Here is a 22,569-nt window from a genome sequence, read left to right on the forward strand (position 1 = left end):
ATAATATTTGTGTACATTTTTCTAACCCTACAGACGATGTATTCCATCAGTCCGGCATCCTAAGTGTTCCCAGCGGCTTCTTCTCTCCGACAAATCCCACGGGGCGGTGGATCTTCTGCAGGGATGGGCGCAACATGAAGGTACAAAAGTCGTACCCTGGGAGCCAGACAGGACCGGGTAGCTAGCGAGTTTTGTTCGGGGACCCAAGGCAGTCAGCCCGCAGATCTCACATTAGTGCTCCGGGACTGTCCTAGCTGCCCGATCCCGGCTGGCTCCCAGGGTACGAAAGCCGATGAAGTCACACATGTAGGTCGCCTACACTGTGTCTTCTTCTGGCGTCCCTGATAGATGTTTCAGTTGGGTCTGAGTTACTCTGCTACATATGAGCTAGCGTTACATACAAAAAACAAGGCACAAAGACCTTTCTTTCTCTTTCGTTCTTTCTTCTTTCATCCATTCTTTTTCTTTCTTCTACCTTTTTTCCTTTCTTTCTTTCTTTCTTTCTTTCTTTCTTTCTTTCTTTCTTTCTTTCTTTCTTTCTTTCTTTCTTTCTTTCTTTCTTTCTTTCTTTCTTTCTTTCTTTCTTTCTTTCTTTCTTTCTTTCTTTCTTTCTTTCTTTCTTTCTTTCTTTCTTTCTAACGTAAGCAATACTTTGAAATTCACTTTATTTCCCGAAGTTTCCCCGGTGACGATATCGAGCCAGGCGGCCGGGGAGGAGTGGTTCTACCACCGAGTGGAGTGGGTGGACATGAACGGTGACGGCCGGAAGGACGCTCTCACCGCTAGAGCACACTTCGACCTTGTGGGAGCGTCCTCAAAAAGTCAGCTGGTCTGGTTCGAACAACCATCGTCCTACCCAGCGTTGTCGCCATCTTGGAAAGGTCACGTGATCTCCGACTGCGCTGATTTGTTCTTCCGTTCTGCAAAGTTGAATTTTGGCGGGAAAAACAAAACCGTCATCTTCAGTGCGGGGTACTTCACCAAGAAGCTTTGTGTTACCTGGACGGAAGGTGAGCATCTTCAAAATCAAGATGGAAAGTTCGTCTTTTGCTTTTTAAGGTGGTATCTCACTGCTCTCGGGGCACCTGTGTGGCACTGCGGGATTCGAAAGATTACTCAACGATATTCAGAGATAAAGAACGAATTTGGTGTATTTTGTTGTCTTCTAACTCATACTTTTACGTTTTATGCAATATAATGATAATAAAAATCGACGAAAAAATTACACAATGTTCAGTGCCGCAGTGAACGAACCCCGCTGTGCCGCACCGGTGCTCCAAGTGCAGTGAGACACCTTCAGGCCTACGCTTTCTTTCAACAGACTTGGAAGTACGAAGAATGAAAATGATATTTTGACCAAATCAAACTACATTCAGATATAACTTGCCTCAAAATGCTTATCTCAAATAATGTAGATATAAACTATTTCATTTTATCTTTATTCTAAAATGTTTTGGGCGCTCTTATAAACATTGTCAACCTTTCTTTTAGATCCGAACGGAGATTGGAGCGACGAAAAGAAAATCGTAACGAGGACTATAGATGATGAGCTGGGAGTTTACTACTCTGTGGAGGTTAGTTAGAATATGAAAAAGAAGAACAGCAGGCAATAGTACACACACACACAAACCGACACACACACATACACACACACACACACACACATACACACATATACTACTAGTAACTCACATGCACCTGCACACACATAGCCTAGCTAAAATCGCACCCCTAGCGGCCGGCCCTACAATTGCCGCCGCCTTCGGGTGGGGGTCATTAATCCCAGCCAGTGAGAGATTATGTAAATACAAAATACACACACACACGCACACGCACACACGCACGCACACACACACACACACACACACACACACACAAACACACACACAAACACAGAGGTAAATTTCTTCAGGAGGTGTATTTTGTTCATCATTTGCTAGGAGACATCGTATATAACCTTTGTATCAATTAGAATGCCATTCAGTACTAAGGACAGAACCCTACGTGACGGAATGCATAGCACATATTTGTCGTAACATTAGGATTTGGAACGAAACTCAGACAACAACAAACGTCTGACAAGGATGAAAAGGAACCGTTTCTGTCACAAGACAGCCGGATTTTATACGGCACATCCATGATAAATTATAATGATGTGCTTATTAATTCCATTTGCTACTGGTAAACATTGCGTAGATCAAATATGACAGAGATCTAAAATTCGCAACATAATGGTAGAGGTATCTTTGCCTTCAAGGGCCAGGTTTTAGTGACTTGATGCGATTGTCTATTTTATGTCAACTTTTGTTTTTAGAATATTTTATTTGCTATTAACAGGTCGCCGATATAAATGACGACAAAAGACAGGAACTTCTGGTTACCGTTAGCAAGTGAGTACATGAGCAAGATCATGACGTTAGTATTCATTACTTTGGTCACCATCAGCATGTCAGTACATATGTAGGATCATTTGTATTTCATTTGTTCGTTTCCGTGGTCACGTCAGTTTAAACAGCCAATGGGCTAGCTCCCTGTGATCTTCTTGATAAACCAATATTCATACAATGTACCTCTGACAATAACTTGATGTAACGTGTAATTTATAGTCCAGAAAACGGCACGGTACTTGTGTACGAGATCCCCGATGACGTCGCGAAGGGAACATGGGAACGACGCCTCATCTGCGATAACTTCACGGTCCCGGGTGTGATCAAGTCGAAGGGTCAGGGGTCACCTGGGCTGGCCCTCCCCTTCTACACTTCTGTAGCAAACAGGTAAGAGACACTGTCACACAGGATTCTTCCTTCTAAAAGGTTTCCGCAAGTCGCTTGCCTGGGTCGTCTTTGCAATGCATGCACCACCCACCCCTCTGTTATGGATGGATGGTGCAACCGTCTATGTTGCTCTCTCTCTCTGTGTCTGTTGTGTGTGTGTGAGTGTGTGTGTGTGTGTGTGTGTGTGTGTGTGTGTATGTGTGTGTGTGCGTGTGTGACAGTGTGTGTGTGCCCTTGTGTGTGTGTGTGCTTGTGTGTGTGTTTTTGTGTGACAGTCTGTGTTTGTGTGCGTGTCTGTGCGCGCGCGTGTGTATGTGTACACTACTTCTATATATATGTTCATATATACATATATATATATATATAGATAGTTCGTCTTTTCAAACTACATATATCATGTATATAGATTCAGCGCACTGCACTGATAAAAGAACTACATAATATATTATGCTCATGATTAACGTATGATCTCCTGTTCAGAACGGGGAAGCCCCACATCCTGGTCTCGGGGTATGACGACGGACATGCGTACATCCTCTCACCCGTCAGTCAGAGCGCCACGGATTGGAGGTGCACTTCTTTTAAGTTATTCCACTGATGTTGTTTGGTTGTTTGTTCTGATAGTGTGACTGAACTGTTTGTTCTGAGCAATTGTGACTGGCTATTATGAGTAACAGGCCAATGATAGCATGATATTTAGCGTTTCAGGCAATGTGAGAGAAACTGGATGTCTGTAAGATATTTGAATTTTATGTTTTTATTTTGCATCTTTCCGTTGAGACAGAATTGGGCGGAGCACTACTGGTGCAAACATGTGCCGCTCTTCAATACAATTCCGCTAGATGTCGTTCTTTTAGTTGAATCCAATTGTCCCAAGATACATACAGATTTAGCCTACTTTGCCGACACAAAACGTGTATAATTATAATTTGACTGAACATTTTGAGTTTCTGTGCACACACACACACAAATATAGACACACATAGACACACACACACACACACACAACGACGGAACCAAAAGCATAACCTTCCATGCGAAAATTAACAAAATCAAATTCAAATATTACGGCGTTTTCTTCAGGTACGAGCGGAAGTCATTCAACTATTGCCACGGTGTGGTCGGGAACGGTTTCCAGATTGGTGACGTCAACAATGACGGCATCCTGGAGGTATTCCTGCCCTGTTACAGCAGGGGAGAGATTGACATCTACCAGGTCATACCCAACTGAGGCCGTACTGATTTTTTTTTAAATATAGGATTCTGGATTTTCTTAGGAGAGTCTGGTTAAATTCCAGCCTCTTCACTCATTTAATATATGAAACTTCGAATTCTCCTATGAGAGATTGAAATTTCAAAAGTTCTGGTTCAAATCCAACCTGTCCTATCAATATGACAAACCGTTCAACGAAAAACATACATTTGAAAAGATTTTTGTATGCCTTGTGTGTCTTGTTGTCTTTTCAGTCCTACTTTTACGTTTTTGATATTCCTATGATGTTTTTAAGGATTGCTTAAATCTGCTTAATGCCGCAGCGAGTTTGCCGGCCATCTAGTAATCTCCAAGCAGATCTAAAAGAGAGATTTACTACGGTAGTAAAATACTGTATCAAAAGCTGGCAAAGGAGTTTAGCCGACCTATATAGCTAGGAGTGTCTATATCTTTTGATACAATCTTCTGCTACCGTAGAATCTCCTTGGAGATTAGCTGCCTAGTGGAATTAAACGTATTCAATCTCCACTTCCGCCAAGCTATTTACCGATTTTCCGTTCTAGATGGCGAACTTATTATAATTACATGCGGTAACATCTTATAAGATAAGGAAGGGAAAGAAGTGAATGACCGACCCCCAGCCATTTACACATAGACAACCCATTGTTGTCTGTCTATTCTTTGCCATCGCCGTATGCACTTTATTCCAGTGTTGTTTGTCCAGACGTGAAATTGTAATAGGCGCTGTCCAACCGTCACTTACACACCTGTTTTTAAGAGCCCATGGATAGTGTGTGTGTGGCATATATTGTGCATAGTATAAAGGGTCCGGTCACAATGCCCCCCCCCCCTGTTCGATCATGGTTCTATTTCGAACACCTCCGTCAAAAACAGTCATTTCTGCAGTTTTTGACGGAGGTGTTCGATATAGAATAGGGGGTTCTATCTGTTCGATATGGCGTTCGACGGAATCGGTCCATTGTCGTACAATCGTCTTACATGCAATCGAAGACATGAGGGCATTCTTGTAATGTTCGTGTTTATGTCGTATAAAATTAAGCTGTTTTGTTAAGGAAACAGCTTATCAACGTCCGTTCACGCTTGCGTATGTGTGTATAAGTTCCGTATTGACATTTTTCTGGATTTAGGACCAAAGATGTGGTATTTTTCTCTAAGATAAACAGACCAAACAACAGAAAATGTAATGAGTTGAAATTTGTCACAACATAGGTGAGGATAGATAACTTCTTGAGACTGAAATATCTGCATGTGTTGTTCAGATATTGATGAGAGACTGAGTTGCAGCTGCATCACATAAAACTATGTTTAAGTCGTGCAATTATTGAGGTATGTTTGTCCCAACCACGACGGTTACACCTTCAACGGATACATTTATTTAAGACCATTAGATAACACACAAATCATGTGGATGAGAAGACACATAATGTGTATTTTTATGAGTACGTTTTATTGTGACAATCCGAACGCGCACCTCTACAAATTCCAACATTAACCGCGTTTACACTTTTCCTCAGTGTAAACATGTTATAGGCAACTTTCTTGTGCCTCACAAATAGGAGAACTTCATAAGCAAACTTCATATCATAAAGCGCTGCACTTTTGCACATTTGAACACCGTTCGGAACAGGAAAAGCGGTGGGCTGTATTCTGGCCACAGACTCTATACATCCCCAATTTAACATTCCTTTCTTCTGACTTTTACATAGCAGTTTAACTACGCACAAAATGACTAATGTTCAAGTAGATATTCCGATGGCAAAATCTTTCTGTCGACCAGGACAGCATCCATGTGCCAAGACAGCCTTCATGGCTTAGACTGAACTTCTTACATCTGCTTGGAGATAACTCGTAGGTCTAGTCAGACTTACATCTGCTTGGAGATGACGTATGGGTCTAGTCAGACTGAACTCCTTACATCTGCTTGGAGATGACGTATGGTTCTAGTCAGACTGAACTCCTTACATCTGCTTGGAGATGACGTATGGTTCTAGTCAGACTGAACTCCTTACATCTGCTTGGAGATGACGTATGGTTCTAGTCAAACTGAACTCCTTACATCTGCTTGGAGATGACGTATGGTTCTAGTCAGACTGAACTCCTTACATCTGCTTGGAGATGACGCATAGGACTAGTCGGATTGAACTATTAGTCCCCTTTTATCCATTTAGCCATCCATTCATCCCTTCTTTTCAGAGTTTATCAACCTCGAGCTCTGTCTAATCATGCGGTTTAAAAACCAGAAAAACCGACCCAGATTTCAAACGTTGACAATCCAGTGCACACCCCTTTCTCTGTAACGTTACAGTATTAATAATTTAGTTGCCATAGTAAACTGTGTTTGCAATGATAATACGCCCTTGTATGATTTTAAAAGATTTATCTCTGTGCTTTGATGATAACCGTCTTACACTTAGTCCTTTGTTTGGGGTGTAATTATGTGCATACCTGGATAACCATGTAATGACAGGTTTGCCCTTGAGTGCGTGATTATAAAGGTGACCTCTCGTCGGTTTACAAATGGACGACTGGTTCGACGTGTTCGATTCTTCTGTAATGCGCCTGCGCACTGGCGCGCTGGCGGCAACGCTGGCGGCCATGATGGTGAGATTAGAAATGACGCATGTCGAGTTTTGAGATTTTTGTCAGTTGCTTAATGTGCAGATTCAGAACTTGAGCATACTGAGTTCGAATTCCCAAAAGGTTCCGATGCTGTGCCCTTGAAAAAGGCACTTTACACCAAAATCCTTGCTTTACGCATGTAAAAACGAGCCCCTACATATTGCTTCGGTTGGGGACGTCCCTCAGATAGAACTTTAAATGGAGGTCCAATCCAGTCATGAAATGAAGGGTCGTTGGAATCCAGTTTTTGTCACTGGATGGTCGGTATGCGATCGGCCATCTAGTCTTATGAATTGTTGTCATACAAGTTTTCTGATTTTGCATGGAACTGTCGAGTTTCTATAGGCTAACTAATGACGATTAATGGGGATTTTGCTCTCTAAGGTCAACTAGCCTTGGGATGTGCCAGCTTGTGTCTTTGTACCATATTTTTGGTGTCAAACATGAATGCTGCTTCAGACATTTAGAATTTTTTTCATGTAAAAAAATGCCTTCCACTTTTCTGGTCTGAATTGACCCTTTGTTTCTTTATTCTTTAATACAACGTTAAACGCATCTAAATGTAGTGATGGATGTCACTCGAAACGTTGTAGAAATTGAGTTGGATTTGAATATTGTTTACCTGGATGTCTGACCTTCATAAACGTTAAACGCATCACGCTTATCAAGAAGAGAAGGGGTGACCCTGTGTGCTTGGTTCAAAACACGAGCCATGTTGAAGCCACATTTGCATTGCACGACTAGCGATCGAAAAATCTTTGTCCCCAGTCTGAGTTCAACTGGTTTTTAGTAGTCTCTAGCAGACTGGGTACGCTGGCTAATATATAGAGAATGTTTAAATTTGCCAGAGGAGTTTTGGTACTAGAAGGTGAACCTTAGCGTGGAGTGGACTGACTGACCCCCCCCCACCCCCCCCCCCACCCCCGGTCCAATTTCCCGATTTTTTCCCCGAATTCGACGATCCCCGTACCCCTGTAGGAAAGCCGGGTGGAGGCTAGCATTTTAGCCTGTTCAATTTTTATGGCTTGACTTCACTCTCTGTATGAGTCATCCTCATCGATCGTAAATTTTGGCCAAGTACTGTAAAAGTAAAAATGTTCGCGCGTTTTTATTTCGTGGTAGGAAGAAGGTGGAGTGTTCGCTGTGGTTGTAAGTTCGTGTTTGAAACTGTAAAATGTTCGCGGTGGTCTTATTTCGCGGTGGGGCGCTCACCGCGAACATGAGACCACCGCGAATATATCCCATTTTGAGGTATATCAGACAAGTGTGTGTGTTTAGGTATGTGGCCTGCGTAGCACTCAGTCTTACACATGGAACCTCCGGCAACAAATGTCAATGGGTCAAATCCTCTACTTTTGCTTGAAGGGATTGACAAATTCCCAGTACATGTCAATTCTGTACCTCAAACAGAGTAAAAGATAAGGTACACTTCGTTGTTGATTGTCATATGTATGTTAATGGTAAAAATACTCTATGTAGCTATATAGAAATTAGATCCCCCCCACTTTAGACATATGATTAGCACTGCCAAATTTATACTCCTCGTGCGTTTTGACAAACCCATACAGACCCTCATTTTTACCATTACTAAGAAGCGAGAAGAAGCCGATTTTCTGTGTTATACTAGGTCTATGATACTATTATGTATGTTCTGTTTCTGTTATGACCTGTACTTAGGTAGCCTCCGTTGCAGTCTTCGGACGGGAATTTTTTTGGGGGGGGGGGGGCATCCCAGGGGAAAATTCGCTATCAAGGCAAACTCCCTTCCACAGCAAACTCCCGTCCTCGGCAAAATCCCCCCCCCCCCCCCCCGCCAAAAAAAAAACCGAGGCCCGTTTGAAGGCTGCAACGGAGGCTATACTTGGGGGTACGTTGGGGGGGGGGGGGGCAGAAATGCACAATAAAGGTCTTTATTCGTTCATTCATTCATTACATCACGGACACCTACACGTGTGAGGCAGGCGCTGAACATGCAAACTTTTGTTCTTACATTGATTGATATCAGACAAAGACAATGGTTTAAAGACCACGCTCAGAACTGTCATTATACGAAAAATGACTTTTTTTATGTATAAAGCAAACGACATTTTGAATAAAACTTTCTGAAACAGAGAAAATAACGTAATGAGCGTCAAGTTGAATAATACACTAACGTACAGACATTGCATCATTTTTGCTGTTTCTATACCAACTAATGACCCCAAACAATTAGCCCGTTGGCAAAAATTACAGACGGAGAAAGGGCCACTATCTTTCGGCTTTATCTCAGCCTATTGAATTAAGAGGACCTGTCATAATTACGTCAAATGGCATTCTTGTCGTTTTTTTTCTTAAAACAGGTGTTTTGGCTGTTTTCGATGAGGCAGACTTTTTCTTGCAACTGATAGTCTGACACGTCGATGAAGGTTAGACATCCAGGTAAGATACGCCAAAAAAAAGTTACTCAAGCAACTGGATATGGTTTTGGAAACGGTCCGACGTTTCAACTACCATCCTGTAGTTTTCGTCAGTGACACTGAAGAGATCTCGTTGGAGAGGGTTTATATATCCTAGCTGTGAATTAGGATGATTGTCTGACATTTTCAATTCGTAGCGACCATCCTCTGCAACTGCATCCAAACGCGACTTGCATCCTTGAGCAGCGAAGATTTAAAACGCTTGACTGCTCAAGCGTTCCGTTGCGCTCATTGCCCACACTTGTCCAACCCGTCATTTCAGCTTACCGCCCAAATCCGTGGCGCGCTCTATCCATTGTCAGACGTTACCTACAGAGAAAAGGTGCGATAAAAATCTGGTCACCGGCTTGTAACCACAACGATGGTACCCCGGTCGCAAGACTCTACACACGTGCCGCGTTTAGACATCGTACGGCGTCCGGTCGCGAAGGAATGGGTCGGGGTAGTACAGCCGACGTGGCGGCGAAATTTTAACGAGGGCCGTAAACCTGGTCCGGGACAAGCGGTGGAGACTCGGCGGGCGCTCGTGCCTGTTCGCCCGACGAAGTTAGGCGCTACCGCCGCTATCCGTGCCGTGATCAGCATGCACCTTTCCTGGTCCGAGGCTCTTCAGAATGGTGAGTTTATTTTCTTTATACTACACAGCGGTAAGAAATCAGAAAAACTGACAAACAATCCAGTTCTAGATTCTTAACCTAAGGCCGGAGGGAAAGACGCCATTGGAGTTGTGCAACGACTTTTACCCAGTCGGTGGGTTTACTGAGAAATTGTGTAGCCTTTTCCCGCCATTGCCGATATCTTACAACTTTCTAACTTTTAACTTTACCCGTAACCGGTACGGTAACCCTTTATCTTAACTTTACTGTACTTTCCTCTTTTCTTCAAAATGTACGGATTGGTTTTGGTTGTTGGACAGTTTTTCACCCTCTTTGTGACTTGTCCTTGAGAAATGTTCGTGATGGAACGCACAGTGAAGCGTCCCCTTGAGAAGGTATTATACCTTGTCACATTTGGCGAAAATCGATCGGACGACGATTCTGCGGCAATCGCCTGAGCCTCGCTTATAATGATAACTTTATTGCGCAACAATTGTACAAGGTACAAAGTATGGCTTATATGTGACAGGGACGGTTTTCACAGTGAAAAATCCCCTCTGTCGATCTTACATATGGCCGATCTTCCATCGATACGCCCGAAGATCGTGGGTAATGTGACAAGGGTATAAATAGTTCTCATAATTGACCACCGTGTACTTGCTCTATTACTTAAAATTGTTCATCTGAAGTTCAGGTAACTATTGAAGCTCGGTCAAATCTTACCCAGTGGATTATTTCGATCCGTAAATGACCACTTGTATGAGTGTTTTTTGTGTCGCCCGTGAGAACGCACATTTTCCAGCTCATTTCGTGCGCTAATAAGCATCTAGTGCTTGATTATAATGGAGAAGTGGGAAAGCAGGTATTACGCAACACGTTAACGCGTTGCTTGTTCTCGTTTTGGGGACAAAAGTGCCAAGCCGTTACTTTTACTACGACAACTGAGCGCGTTTTAACTTAAAATGTACTGAGGACTTTAGTACATATACTGCGTGATATCATTACTTCAACACTGCTTTTCTTGGATCTGAAATTTGACAGATCGCTCAACAGAGTCCGAAGAAAAAACAAATCATTTTACATTTTGAGCGTTTTCAGTCATACTTTTTACATTTTGTATCCAATGATAAAATCAAGGCTTACACCAATCTAACTTTGGTCGAAGCGCGATCTAAGCTACGACTAGTGGAATGGGGACAAAAATCCCCAAGCTGTGTTAACATGTCCTGCTTGCGTATTCCCAACATTACTTGTTCGCTTTTGTCGGAGCTAACAAGTAGATTTAGTTCAAAAGCGGCACAGTGACCAAAAATAGAACCTGAAACGACGGCAAGTATATTCCTGAACTTCAAGCGGCATTTTGAGAGTTTTTACGGCGCTCCACATGCTTGGCGACCTACTTTGAAGTACGGAAGAGTTTCTGATACAAAGATATTTCACTCAAGCTAACATTTGCGGACAAAACAGATCGGCGCATTCTTGGTGGCACAGAGACCGATCCACGCCAACACATGTCATGTTAAAACAAGACAAACTCTCCACGCTACAATGGCGGTTCAGAGTAGTGTATAAATACACTCGTTGAAGGCGGGCGTGTTTTTTTGGCGCGCTTTTGATAGTTTGCTACATCACTGGGTGGATGCCAAAACTGCTACAAACTGCCGGATAGATTTATATCGTTTCGTCTCCTTACTTTTCTACAGTAAGTCTTTAACATTTCGCTTAACAATGCGCTTGACGTTGGAGCAAAGAATTCTCTTTTCGAACATTTTGATTGTGGTTTTCTGACAGCAGTCGCTGTGGGCTGGTAGCCAGATTTCTCGTCTTCTGTTGTAGATCTTAAAAGAAATCCGTTACTATTTTCCAAGCTTGACACTCGCATGAAGATGTCTTAAAAAATTTACCGGCCCCAAAGATGTAACTTTTTGTCAGGCGTGGCATTGCAAAGGTCCCATACACAAATACGTCTTGCGATTACACCGAAAGCATTTTGGGAAGGGTTTGAAAGTGTGCTGCTAGATACAGCTTTCTTTTTACAGAAAAGGCTGTCTCCTTGGCGGTGGTTCGTTCTGTCACATCTTGTACATAAATTCTACAGTATTAGATACAATATCGACCGGAGGTCGGGACCAGGCTAGTACATATGTCACTCCATAGAGCCCTATCTTTTTCTACCGTATTAAAATCGTCGACGATGACCCACACTTGGTCACATCCGTCCGAGATCGTTGTTAAATTGCAGGCAAAGTGCATTTTTTGGGCTGGTCTTGCACGTGGGCTGCTAGATACAGCTTTCTTGTTACGGAAAAAGGTTGCCTCCTTGGCAATGGTTGGTTCTGTCACAGCCTGCTTGAATATTTTACGGCATCAAAATTGTATACGAAGACAGACACCTGGTCACATACGTCCTAGATGGTTGTGCAATTGCAGGCTGGGTGCATTTTTGGGATAGTCGTCCACGTGTCTTACTAGAAACACTATCTTTTTACGACAAAGCACCGGTGACAAATACTATCTAATCTTCTTGGCGGTGGTTCGTGGCGGTGGAAAATTCTACGGCATCAAAATGGTATAGGGATCGATATAGGATTGCAAGCTTTGGATACTTTCGGGATATCTGAGCTCGTGTTCTGCAACATTCAGCTTTCCTGTTACTTGTCGCAGCCTCCATAATTTCTCCGGCATCAAAACCGTACGAAGGCATATCACGAATGTGCCGGCACTGTCGTCGATACTTGCCTATGTGTCAATTTAATGTTTCACCAATTTTTGCCATTTTCCTAGCCACCTGTGGAGCCCGACAGAGGCTTATAAGGATTCCGTACGGAATGTATACCCACGTGTGAACCTGGTTTTATGAAGGGTTGGGATCGAACTATTTCTCCCCGACACGAATACCTGAAGAGAGTAGCCGCTACCAGGCTTCATATGTCACGGAATTGGCCGATCCCAAACTACAGTTTGCGATGTCGCAATTTGCGACTTTGCAATTGCATTGCAATTTGCAACCCAAAACTACAGTTTGCGATGTCGCAATTTGCGACTTTGCAATTGCATTGCAATTTGCAACCCAAAACTACAGTTTGCGATGTCGCAATTTGCGACTTTGCAATTGCATTGCAATTTGCAACCCAAAACTACAGTTTGCGATGTCGCAATTTGCGACCCAAAAACTACTGTTTGTGATGTCGCCACTTGGGACCCAAAACTACAGTTTGCCGGCCAACTTCTCCCATATGCTATCGTTGGCCAATTTGTACAATTTCCAACAACACGTGAAGCCTGATAGACGCTAGCGGAATGGTGCAAGTTCTCTAAACAGGCCACGTTGTTCCCACGACCTAAAAAAAAAAGTAATTTTCCACCGCCGATAGAAGCCGTCCATCCATCTATAATATTTGGAAACATTTAGGCGCCGTGAACAAAAGATAATGGATTCATATCAAATGTCCCAGTCATTAGCCATAAGTGGACGCTTTCGTCTTTATAAAGGAATGTTAGCCGCAGGGTGGTCTTTCAGACGGGTGCTTCTTAATGATGGACATCGCCCAATTTTGCATCAGCCCGCATGCACCTATACCGGTGCAATGGCCGAGTGGGCAGAGTGTTCGCCTTGCTGTCGGTAGGTTGTAGTTTGATTCCCAGCCGAGTCATACCAAGGACTTTTAAAATGGTACCTGCTGCTTTCTCTGCTAAGCACTCAGCACTTGGGAAAGAGTATGGCAGTTGAGCACACACCGCTACCAGTGGACTCTTTCTCTGCTAAGCACTTGGGAAAGAGTATGGGACTTAAGCACACACCGCTACCAGTGGACTAGCCTCCTGCTGTGGTGACTTGCACAAATGTGTGGCCCGAGGGTTGCATAAAGAGAGCATCTACACCGATGTACGGGAAACTTTTTAAAAACATGTTTGTTCATACGTGTGAATTCACCAAGATTATAGTTCTTTTACTTCTTCTTCGTTTAATAACTTAACAGCAAAACATTCCGGACGGGCGGTTCTTACTAATTGTAGCCACCCATATTTTTAAAACCGCGTATCTGTTCTTACATTTTCCTCACCACAAAGAGAAAGGAGACAATGGATTCACTAAGATTCTTTTGCTTCTTTTTCTTAATATAACTTTCATCAGACAATTGTGTGTGTGTATGTGTCTGTGTGTATGTCTGTGTGTAGTCGAGAAGGCCATGATGATCTATGTTTATATATATATAAGTGCAATCAGTTAGCGACTAACTGATCTGACCTCCTACTTAGTAGTCGAGATAACACTTTCTAGGTCAGTCCTGTTGAGTGCCCAGGTTAACAAAATTGTCATCTGCATTATCTATCCATCTATTTCTGTCTTCCTTCACCAGCGAAGACAAGCTCAGTGACTTGCACTGGAACGTTAAGTGCTGTGTTGTTGGAATATAATGGTTTCGGAAATGTCTGAAATTATAACAGTTTCCAGGTCAGTAAAGCTGAGTGCCATGTTAAACGAAATTGTAATTTACATTATCTATTCATCTATTTTTGCCTTAGCAAAGGAGGACAAACTCAGTGACTTGCACTGTTGGAAATACATGTACATGTAATGATCCCTAACATGTCTGAAATTGAAACGTCATTTGTTTAACTTCAGAATTGGTACATTGGTGAAGTTAGTCGTTCTGAGCCAAATTAAGTTAAACCGTAATTTCCAACACTTAAGGACTTACCGAAATTTTCAACTGTCCAACTCCAACCTTTTTCCACTGCACAAAATCATTGGATTACCCATCCATTGTCATTGAAGTTGAACCTGAAGTTGGTCCTGAAGTTGAACAGTCCAATTTTTGTGTTGGAACTTTGTTTCTGAGGAAATGCCGTGTTCGCCCCCACCCCCTGTACGCACAGACACGTGTGTGACTGGCACGTGGAGCTGGTAGCCTTTCCAACCTTCACTGTACCTAAATTACCCCCTGGAGAAGTGTGCATAAGCAAGGTCAATTCATTCTGAAGGCAGTTCTTGGAAGGCTTAGCACCCTCGTGTCTTAGCTGTCTATATAGGCCAGGGACAGCAATTGAAATAAATTTCTGATGACAATGATGTTAATGGAATGGAATTACAGCAATTAAGAAACAAGCTACTAGGGGGGCCCGAAATCTTATCCTTTCGAGGTCTCCTCAAGATTAGATATCGATACCATCCATCTAACTATAATAAAGTCTTCTGTCTGTCTGTAGCTATCGTACAAACACACACACATATATACAGTCACACACACATACACAGTCACACACACACACACACACACACACATATATATATGTATATATATATATATATACAGTCACACACACACACATATACACAGTCACACACACACACTCATACACATATACGAATTTCATGGATGAAAAAAAAACGACATTTTACGTTTTGTGTGTTTTCTTGTATTTTCAGTCATATTTTACATTGTGCAAGATATAACAATTAAGACATCAACAGGAACACAAATCTAATTTCGGTCGCAACGAGGGCGCAGCGCGATCGCCGTCATAAGGTCAACATTAAGATGGACATGTGGATCTACGAGCCTTAAGAACAGACTTTAAGTTTTCTTCTTCAATGCGAAGGCGTCATTTGATCTTAGTATCCACTTTTCATCGGCGACAAAACGGCACAAAAGCCGATCTCAAGTACAACTGACTCACGCCAAAAAGAATCTAGAACATCTCCACAAACCTCAAACATTTCAAACTGTAGCACACCCGACCTTTTGCTCCGGTTGGCGCCGGATGGGGGTTTAATGGGACTGGAAAGGTCAAACCTCGGTACCTATTGTCTCATGTGACAATCACTCCACAACAATTAAGTCTAACGTTTGGAAAAACCGGTTTCTAAACAGGGCTGCACTCTCTTACGAACTCTCTCTCCCTCTCTTTTTACGACGTGTGCCTGGCGTGGCCAAGTGCGGTGGGTAGAGAAATCAGTTTTATCTGATAAAACGTGACGAAGTAGTTTTCTACACTAAGGATGAATTCAAACGTTTCATTTTAGGATTCTTTTAAATACTTATACAGGAAGAATCGCAACTGCGTCACACAACGTCATTTCCGCTCAGACAACGTCATTTCCGCTCCAGGCACTTGCCGATAAGAATGACTCTGTCTTATGTGTTCCTTGGGCTAGAAAACATGACTGAACAGACATACGATGGCAAGAAATCAAAGTAATAAATTCCAAGTTACTATGACTTGAACTATAGCCGTGCGTATGTTAGCTTATGAACCCTAACCATTATGTAGTGTTTTAAACAAGACTGAGCTGTCAAAAGCAAATTTAAAAAAAATGTCTGTTGTGTTCATTGAGCTAGAAAACACGACTAAACACAAAAAAATAACAATAACAACAAAGCCAAGTCTAAGGAAAGAAAACTCAAGTTTATCAGAACTATTACGTGAACTATGGTATAGTGCTTGGCAGTCTAAATAACAGTGACCTGTCAAAAGCAAATTAAAGCAATTGTCTGTTGTGTTCATTGGAGTAGAAACACTACTAAACAAAGGCACAAAAACAAAAAAAGCAAAGTCTAACGAGCGAAAAACTCAAGTTTATCAGAACTATTACATGAACTATGGTATAGTGCTTGGCAATCCAATCAACAGATAGCTGTGAAAAGCAAATTAAACAAAATGTCTGTTGCGTTCACTGAACTAGAAAACACGACTTAACAAAAGTACAATAACAACAAAGCCAAAGTCTAAGGCACAAAAAAACAACACTTTATCGGAACTATTGCGTCAACTATGCTGTAAGGCTTGGCAGTCCATCGCGGTACAATGATTCGCTGGACCATTAGACCGGTGGTTTTGTTACTCGTTTTTTCTCTCTCTCACGCCCAACCTTCGGATCTCACGCCCTAAAACCCGGTAATTATCGCATACCTTTGACCTGTGCAACACTTAGCAAAACCGTCTGACGCAAGTGCTTTGTTCTAGAAGGTTCCAAACAACGGATTCTCACAGACCCGCGCCCTGGGATTTCAAGTTTCGTGTGTTCTCAGTGGACTCAGGGCCCGGTTAGTCGTTATAGTCGTACGATCTTTGTATGATCGCAGAAGAAGGGCAGTCTTTAGACAGTCGTAGGCGTTTCTAACCGTCATGTTACAGACAAACTGTCTGGAATCGTTGATCTGTCACAGCTTGCTTGAAAATCCTACGGCGTGAATATCGTTCGACTGCCACGACGAAGGAAATCGCGGCGTAAACGGTAAACAACTCTAAATGCTTCCCCTTAATCATACTTGACATAATGATACTTCACAGTTATGTCTGTTTATCTGCTAAATCGACAAGACCTTCAAGGACACCATGACGTGTCTAGTGACATTCAAGTTGAAAACACCGGCAAGAGTGGACGCTATGAAAGGAATAATTCAAGAAAACAAAAGGGTGACTGAAACCAGTAGACACAACCTCCCGGACGTTGTTATGATGAATCTATCTCCTATATTTCACCTAGATACGATTATCTTAAGGTATGTTTAAACCATCGCAATGTAAAGTTGTTGTCAAATATGTTTTGATGCTGAAATATGTCTGACATGTACAGTTCATACACTGTTGTTATCTTCACCAGTTTTAAGATCGCGAATCGATGACAACTTCTCACGACAGGGACCACGAAGCTCTAGTTCCGGGTGTAAGTTAACATGTATTTACTGATTGAGCAATTCTTTGTTATGTGTTTTGTAAAGCAATGTGAGTGTAGAAGAGAGGTGCAGTAACTGTAACGTTAATCTTATTCGACAGCAAGCCGCTGGACTGTGGGACTTTCATGTCGACTAGAAAAAGAACTTGAGAGATATTTCCGTGTACTGAGTGAGATTGTTTCTATCACAGAATGTTTCGTTGATAAGTAACCGTTACAATACTTGACTGAATTTTACCCAAATCTTGATATAGAGTAACTTGGAAACATTTCTGAATATGATCCAGAATGGTTCCAATATTGAAAGATTATCATTCAGGGCTGTACAACAGTACACTGTACAAAAGAATAACTTTTTTTTGTTTGTCAGGAGTTCGTGACTGGATGAAACAACATCATGGCGGATTCCAGCGATGATTCCTCAATTCTCATCACAACTTATCCATGAAGATTCTGCCAGAACTTGGACGACAAAGATGCCTGTCAAAGGTGCGCAAGATATATCATATAAATGAAGAACTTTATTGCACGAAAATTGTACACAATACAATGCCATGGCAACAACTATTACACAAAGTACAAAATAGAGGCATAGGGAAAAGCTTAACAACCTAGTTAACATAACAATAAGGTCTAGCATAATTCTTTGATATAGAGTCCATTCCAAGTCACCATGAGACATAGGATGGAGATATAACAGTTACTCGAGCAACTGGATACATGTGTCAATGGTCGGACGTTACAAAGAGCTTCCACTACCTTTCGTATCTTACTGCCTGGATATTTTATCTTCAGTGACATGCCATTGCTGTTGCTTCTAGTCTGTAGTACGCTCAATTATTTTTCTTGTGTAAAATGAGTTATACCTGATCCAATTAGAAACAAATAATATTTTTCAAAGACTGATAGATTTAATGATTGATTGATTGATTATTTGATTGATTCCATTCAGGCAATACAACCTGAAACAACCCATCCAGACAAGACATAGAAGAAAACATGCACAGAAAGCAGCATGAAGATTGAAGAGGACAATCACCGCCCCAGTGCAGAATAATTTCCCTTCGATTTCCAGTAGTAAGATATTTAGATATTACATTATGGATATTCTTGTTTTGATCATTGATGCTACTTATGCTGTGTATAAAGCGTGGGATAGTATAATTTCAGAAACATACCATGATATTTGTGTGTGTTTCTCTGTATCCCTGTTTCTCTCTATGAAATCCATACCTAGTGTATACCTATACCGTATGACTCTACTACTACTACTGCTACTACCGCTGCTACTACTACCACTACTAATACTACTACTTCTACTCCTCCTACTCCTCCTTCTACTACTATTACTACTACTACTACTACAACTACTACTACTACTACTTCTACTACTACTAATGCTACTACTATTAGATAAGTGTTAAAGTACAATATACGTCGAAGTGTAACATCATGTATTACTAATACATAGTAACGTCTACATTCATTTCCACTAACAGGTTTTCGAAGAACCCATAGGGAAGCTAGGACACAGTCCGGACAGGCAGCAACACGAAGAGGACAACCGCCGTTCCCGCGTAAAATAGGATAGCATTACGACCAGGTAGACCAGGGGTAGCCACATATGGCGTCTTGGACGTACTAATACGGTTGAAGTCGTTTTCTTTGTTTTGCGCTTTTCGGTGTTGTTGGTTTGGGTAATTCAAAACAATAAGCATCCATTCAAATCATTAGCACAACACCACAATGATACATGTGTTAATAAAACATACATCTCCACGTGACATTTCAGCCAGTCAAGCACTCATCCCTGGGACATCCTCACGTGAAACACACAGGCACACAGACAAAACCGGCGAGCGGAGACGAAATTTCCACAGCAGTTGGAAGACCAAAAACAAGACGAAGCGGCATCTAGCGAAACCCGAAGACCATGGAGTCACCCTAAACACACAGGCACACAAGCAAAAACATTGAGACCATTTTCCATGACATTTTGAAAAGCGTCACAAGAAAAGACATCAACAATGTCTACATGTATATCCACGACACCAAGTGACAATTGGAACACTCAATATCTGCACACTTTCCAAGAGGAAAATGACAAGAATACAATCATACCAACTACGCCTCCCAGTCAACCAAACAGACATTCAATCCCAGGGACACACGAAAACACGGAAACAAGTGATACACTCCTGTCCAGCAACGCGACATTGCATTGCCATTGTGTACTTCATCAATCGCTACCACAGAATTGACTCACAACAGGCAATGCCAAGTAACAACTTTCACAGAGCTTGATATGTGTACTGCGGTATCTATGTACGGTATATGGAATACTCGACCATAAACAATGCACACACATCACACAGACAACTACAGCAAACGACAACCATCCAATACATGCAAATAAACGACCATTACATGGAATCAACCAACAACCACCACCAAACGACCAATGAATTGTCAACGGTCTGCATATTTCCCACTGGAAAACAACACACAAACATGCCATTGCCAGTGGTTATCACTAACTACATGTGTATCAGGAACAATGCGGCTGTAACAGGTCTGTATATACCAAGTTCTTCATCATGTTCATCACTACATTTTGATTTGCACAGTTACATACAAACTAACATTGTTCTTTGCAACAAAAGCACTCATCCAAACAGCATCTCCGTACGTAAACTGCACGAACATGCGCCGCCGATACGCAACAGATACGCATCAGATACGCTTCAGATACGGATACACCTACCATTTAGTGACCACACATTTGTAGGATATACAGACTTGTTCATCTGACAGGTAAGTTCCTCACCTACATTTCATTCATGCACATGTAAAGCAGTTCACCTCTGTAACTCTTCTGCATCATCAAATGCATATTCACGAAAATGGCACTCATATATAAGAAACATACAGACATAACGCACACTTTTTCATAACAGTAGAACACAGTCATCTGAATAGAATGCATCCCAACGCAGTTGCAGACCAACTATAGGATTTGATTTGCATAACTCTATTTATTTATTTGTTACTGACCTCAATGGTTGTTTCTTCTACAACTGTCGATTTGATTATGCTTCTTTACGGAAAATATAATACCACTTGTGTCCATCGTCTAATTTCATTCACTACACATTCATCACAACTCAGACATTTTTCGTTCACTACACTTTCAGATCACCACCACACCATGTGCACTCCACCACCCTGACACCACCTACCAGCCATTGTACCATGCTTGGCTGCAGCACGCAACACAAGCTACCATTGCACCAACGTCTGTCCGCACATGTACCCAAGAGGAATACGAGACACGTTTACAAACATTACCAAACAGAGAGATCCATCAGGAGAGACAAAAGAGCGATTTTGAAATATCAGAACACATGAAAAAAAGGAACACATGACTAAACCAGGAACATGAACTGCATTCATTCAGAGACACATAAACACTACCAGAGAAGGGGGTCCATCAAGAGAGACAAAACAGCGATTTCGAAAATCATGAACACATGGCAACAGTTGTCAACACAAGGAACATAAACACCGTTCATTCGGAGACACAAAACACTACCAGACAAGGGAGACTTAACAGAGATTTTCGGAGAAAAAAAATCATGAACACACGACCACACCAGGAACATAAACAGCATTCATCCACACACCATCTTCCTGTGTCAATTCATACAACAAAACATCAATGTTTATCGCTTTGCGGCTGCAGCAGCTTTTCTTGATGTTGATTTGCGTTTGCTTGTACCTCGTTTGTGTACTACACTACCACATCAACTTACGGATCATGCACAGTTCCCACACTATCATACAGACAGTTGCAGACAACGATGATCGCTCATGCATTTGTATGTATCAGTTCACCACGAGGAGTTTGTTTCACCATTCATTATGCATCATCTACGTACAGTCAACACATTTTCCAATGGAGTGCAACACATGTACAGTCACGTTAAAACATTACCAAAAACACTACCAAGAACAGTGCATCTCCAACAGGTCTGTATGTATCCTATAATTGTTATTGCTTACAGTTTTGCACATTTTCTCGACATGTTCTTCAAAACAAAACAGAAATCACTGTCACTCATCTAAACAGTATCTTCGTCACCTACATAGTACATGCATAGAGGGTACTCTCCACACTCGACATGGAAATACTACCACACTGACATTTGTAGGATTAACAACAGTTGCTCTGCAGAATGGTAAGTACCACACAGACACTACTGTCCATCAAATAACACGTATCAACAAGGCTACTGCATCACGAATGTAAGAAAGCAGCCGAGGTCGCTGATCAAAGGTGCCAAGGATGCTGCTCATGAGGCAATTGCCAATCACTCATCCACAAAAATTCAGTCAAGCAACATTTCTCACGCATTCGACTTAAATACAGCCATAGCTCACTCTAGATGCACATTTTTTTCTCGTAGCAAAACACTAAAAAACACCTAAGTATAGATAACACACCATATACATACCTTCCTTCATTACAATTGGTGTTCCTCACTACTGAAGCACACCTAATTACGAATTACACGCTCTGTATGAGGTACATTGTATTGTAGTATCTAGTCCAAACGAAACTTCCTGTCAAACACTGTCAAAATCTTGTCACATAATCGACTGCATTCAGCAACACAGCATGTCTACTACTATCTGTTGCTACTAATACATAGGTATTCATACGAAATAAACGATCACTCGCCACAATTAAACAAATATTGCCATTCATTACAATGAGATATTTATACCACACTTCTCACACTGAAGTCATACGCATCATTTTACAATACACATTCACTCAGAGAACATTTGCAGACAACACAATATGAAATCACACATTAGCGTTTAAAGGCTACCCGTAATGATTACATTACATTATCGGTCCTCATCCACTTAACAGACGAACGATGGTCATTACATAAACTACGCTCATTAACACGGCATTATTTACTGCAAATACAGGTCATTGATTACGACATACATTATGGAAATCATCAAACATATCATCACAGCACTAGTACTTTAATACTTGCACACAAACTGACGATCATAAAACTAACGATCACTAATACATTACCACACACAAACACACTCTAACACACACATCCACATATGTATCCATACAAACACATCCACATGCCCGGGCCAAAGATCCAGTTTGCATGTTCGC

At 41.8% G+C, this 22,569-nt stretch overlaps 1 protein-coding gene and 2 long non-coding RNA genes across 3 annotated transcripts in view; all 3 read left to right on the plus strand.

Moving 5' to 3' along the window:
- The window catches only part of LOC118404383, a 5,410-nt gene extending 1,405 nt beyond the window's left edge, over positions 1-4,005 (plus strand). The window contains exons 2-8 of the mRNA XM_035803453.1: positions 34-140; positions 678-1,010; positions 1,492-1,574; positions 2,338-2,390; positions 2,607-2,774; positions 3,255-3,344; positions 3,858-4,005. Coding sequence (XP_035659346.1) covers positions 34-140; positions 678-1,010; positions 1,492-1,574; positions 2,338-2,390; positions 2,607-2,774; positions 3,255-3,344; positions 3,858-4,005 — 982 coding nt within the window. The remainder of the gene's footprint in view (positions 1-33; positions 141-677; positions 1,011-1,491; positions 1,575-2,337; positions 2,391-2,606; positions 2,775-3,254; positions 3,345-3,857) is intronic.
- Positions 4,006-9,315: 5,310 nt separating this feature from the next.
- LOC118404774 lies at positions 9,316-18,405 on the plus strand. Its single transcript, XR_004829807.1, has 4 exons — positions 9,316-9,700; positions 17,289-17,351; positions 17,731-17,849; positions 18,313-18,405. It is a non-coding gene; the product is annotated as an uncharacterized LOC118404774 (long non-coding RNA).
- Positions 18,406-18,859: 454 nt separating this feature from the next.
- LOC118404854 lies at positions 18,860-21,097 on the plus strand. The gene is made up of 3 exons (XR_004829820.1): positions 18,860-18,963; positions 19,153-19,932; positions 20,555-21,097. It is a non-coding gene; the product is annotated as an uncharacterized LOC118404854 (long non-coding RNA).
- Positions 21,098-22,569: the final 1,472 nt, after the last annotated feature.

The sequence above is a fragment of the Branchiostoma floridae genome, chromosome 17 (assembly GCF_000003815.2).
Source record: "Branchiostoma floridae strain S238N-H82 chromosome 17, Bfl_VNyyK, whole genome shotgun sequence".
NCBI classification, from domain to species: domain Eukaryota; kingdom Metazoa; phylum Chordata; class Leptocardii; order Amphioxiformes; family Branchiostomatidae; genus Branchiostoma; species Branchiostoma floridae.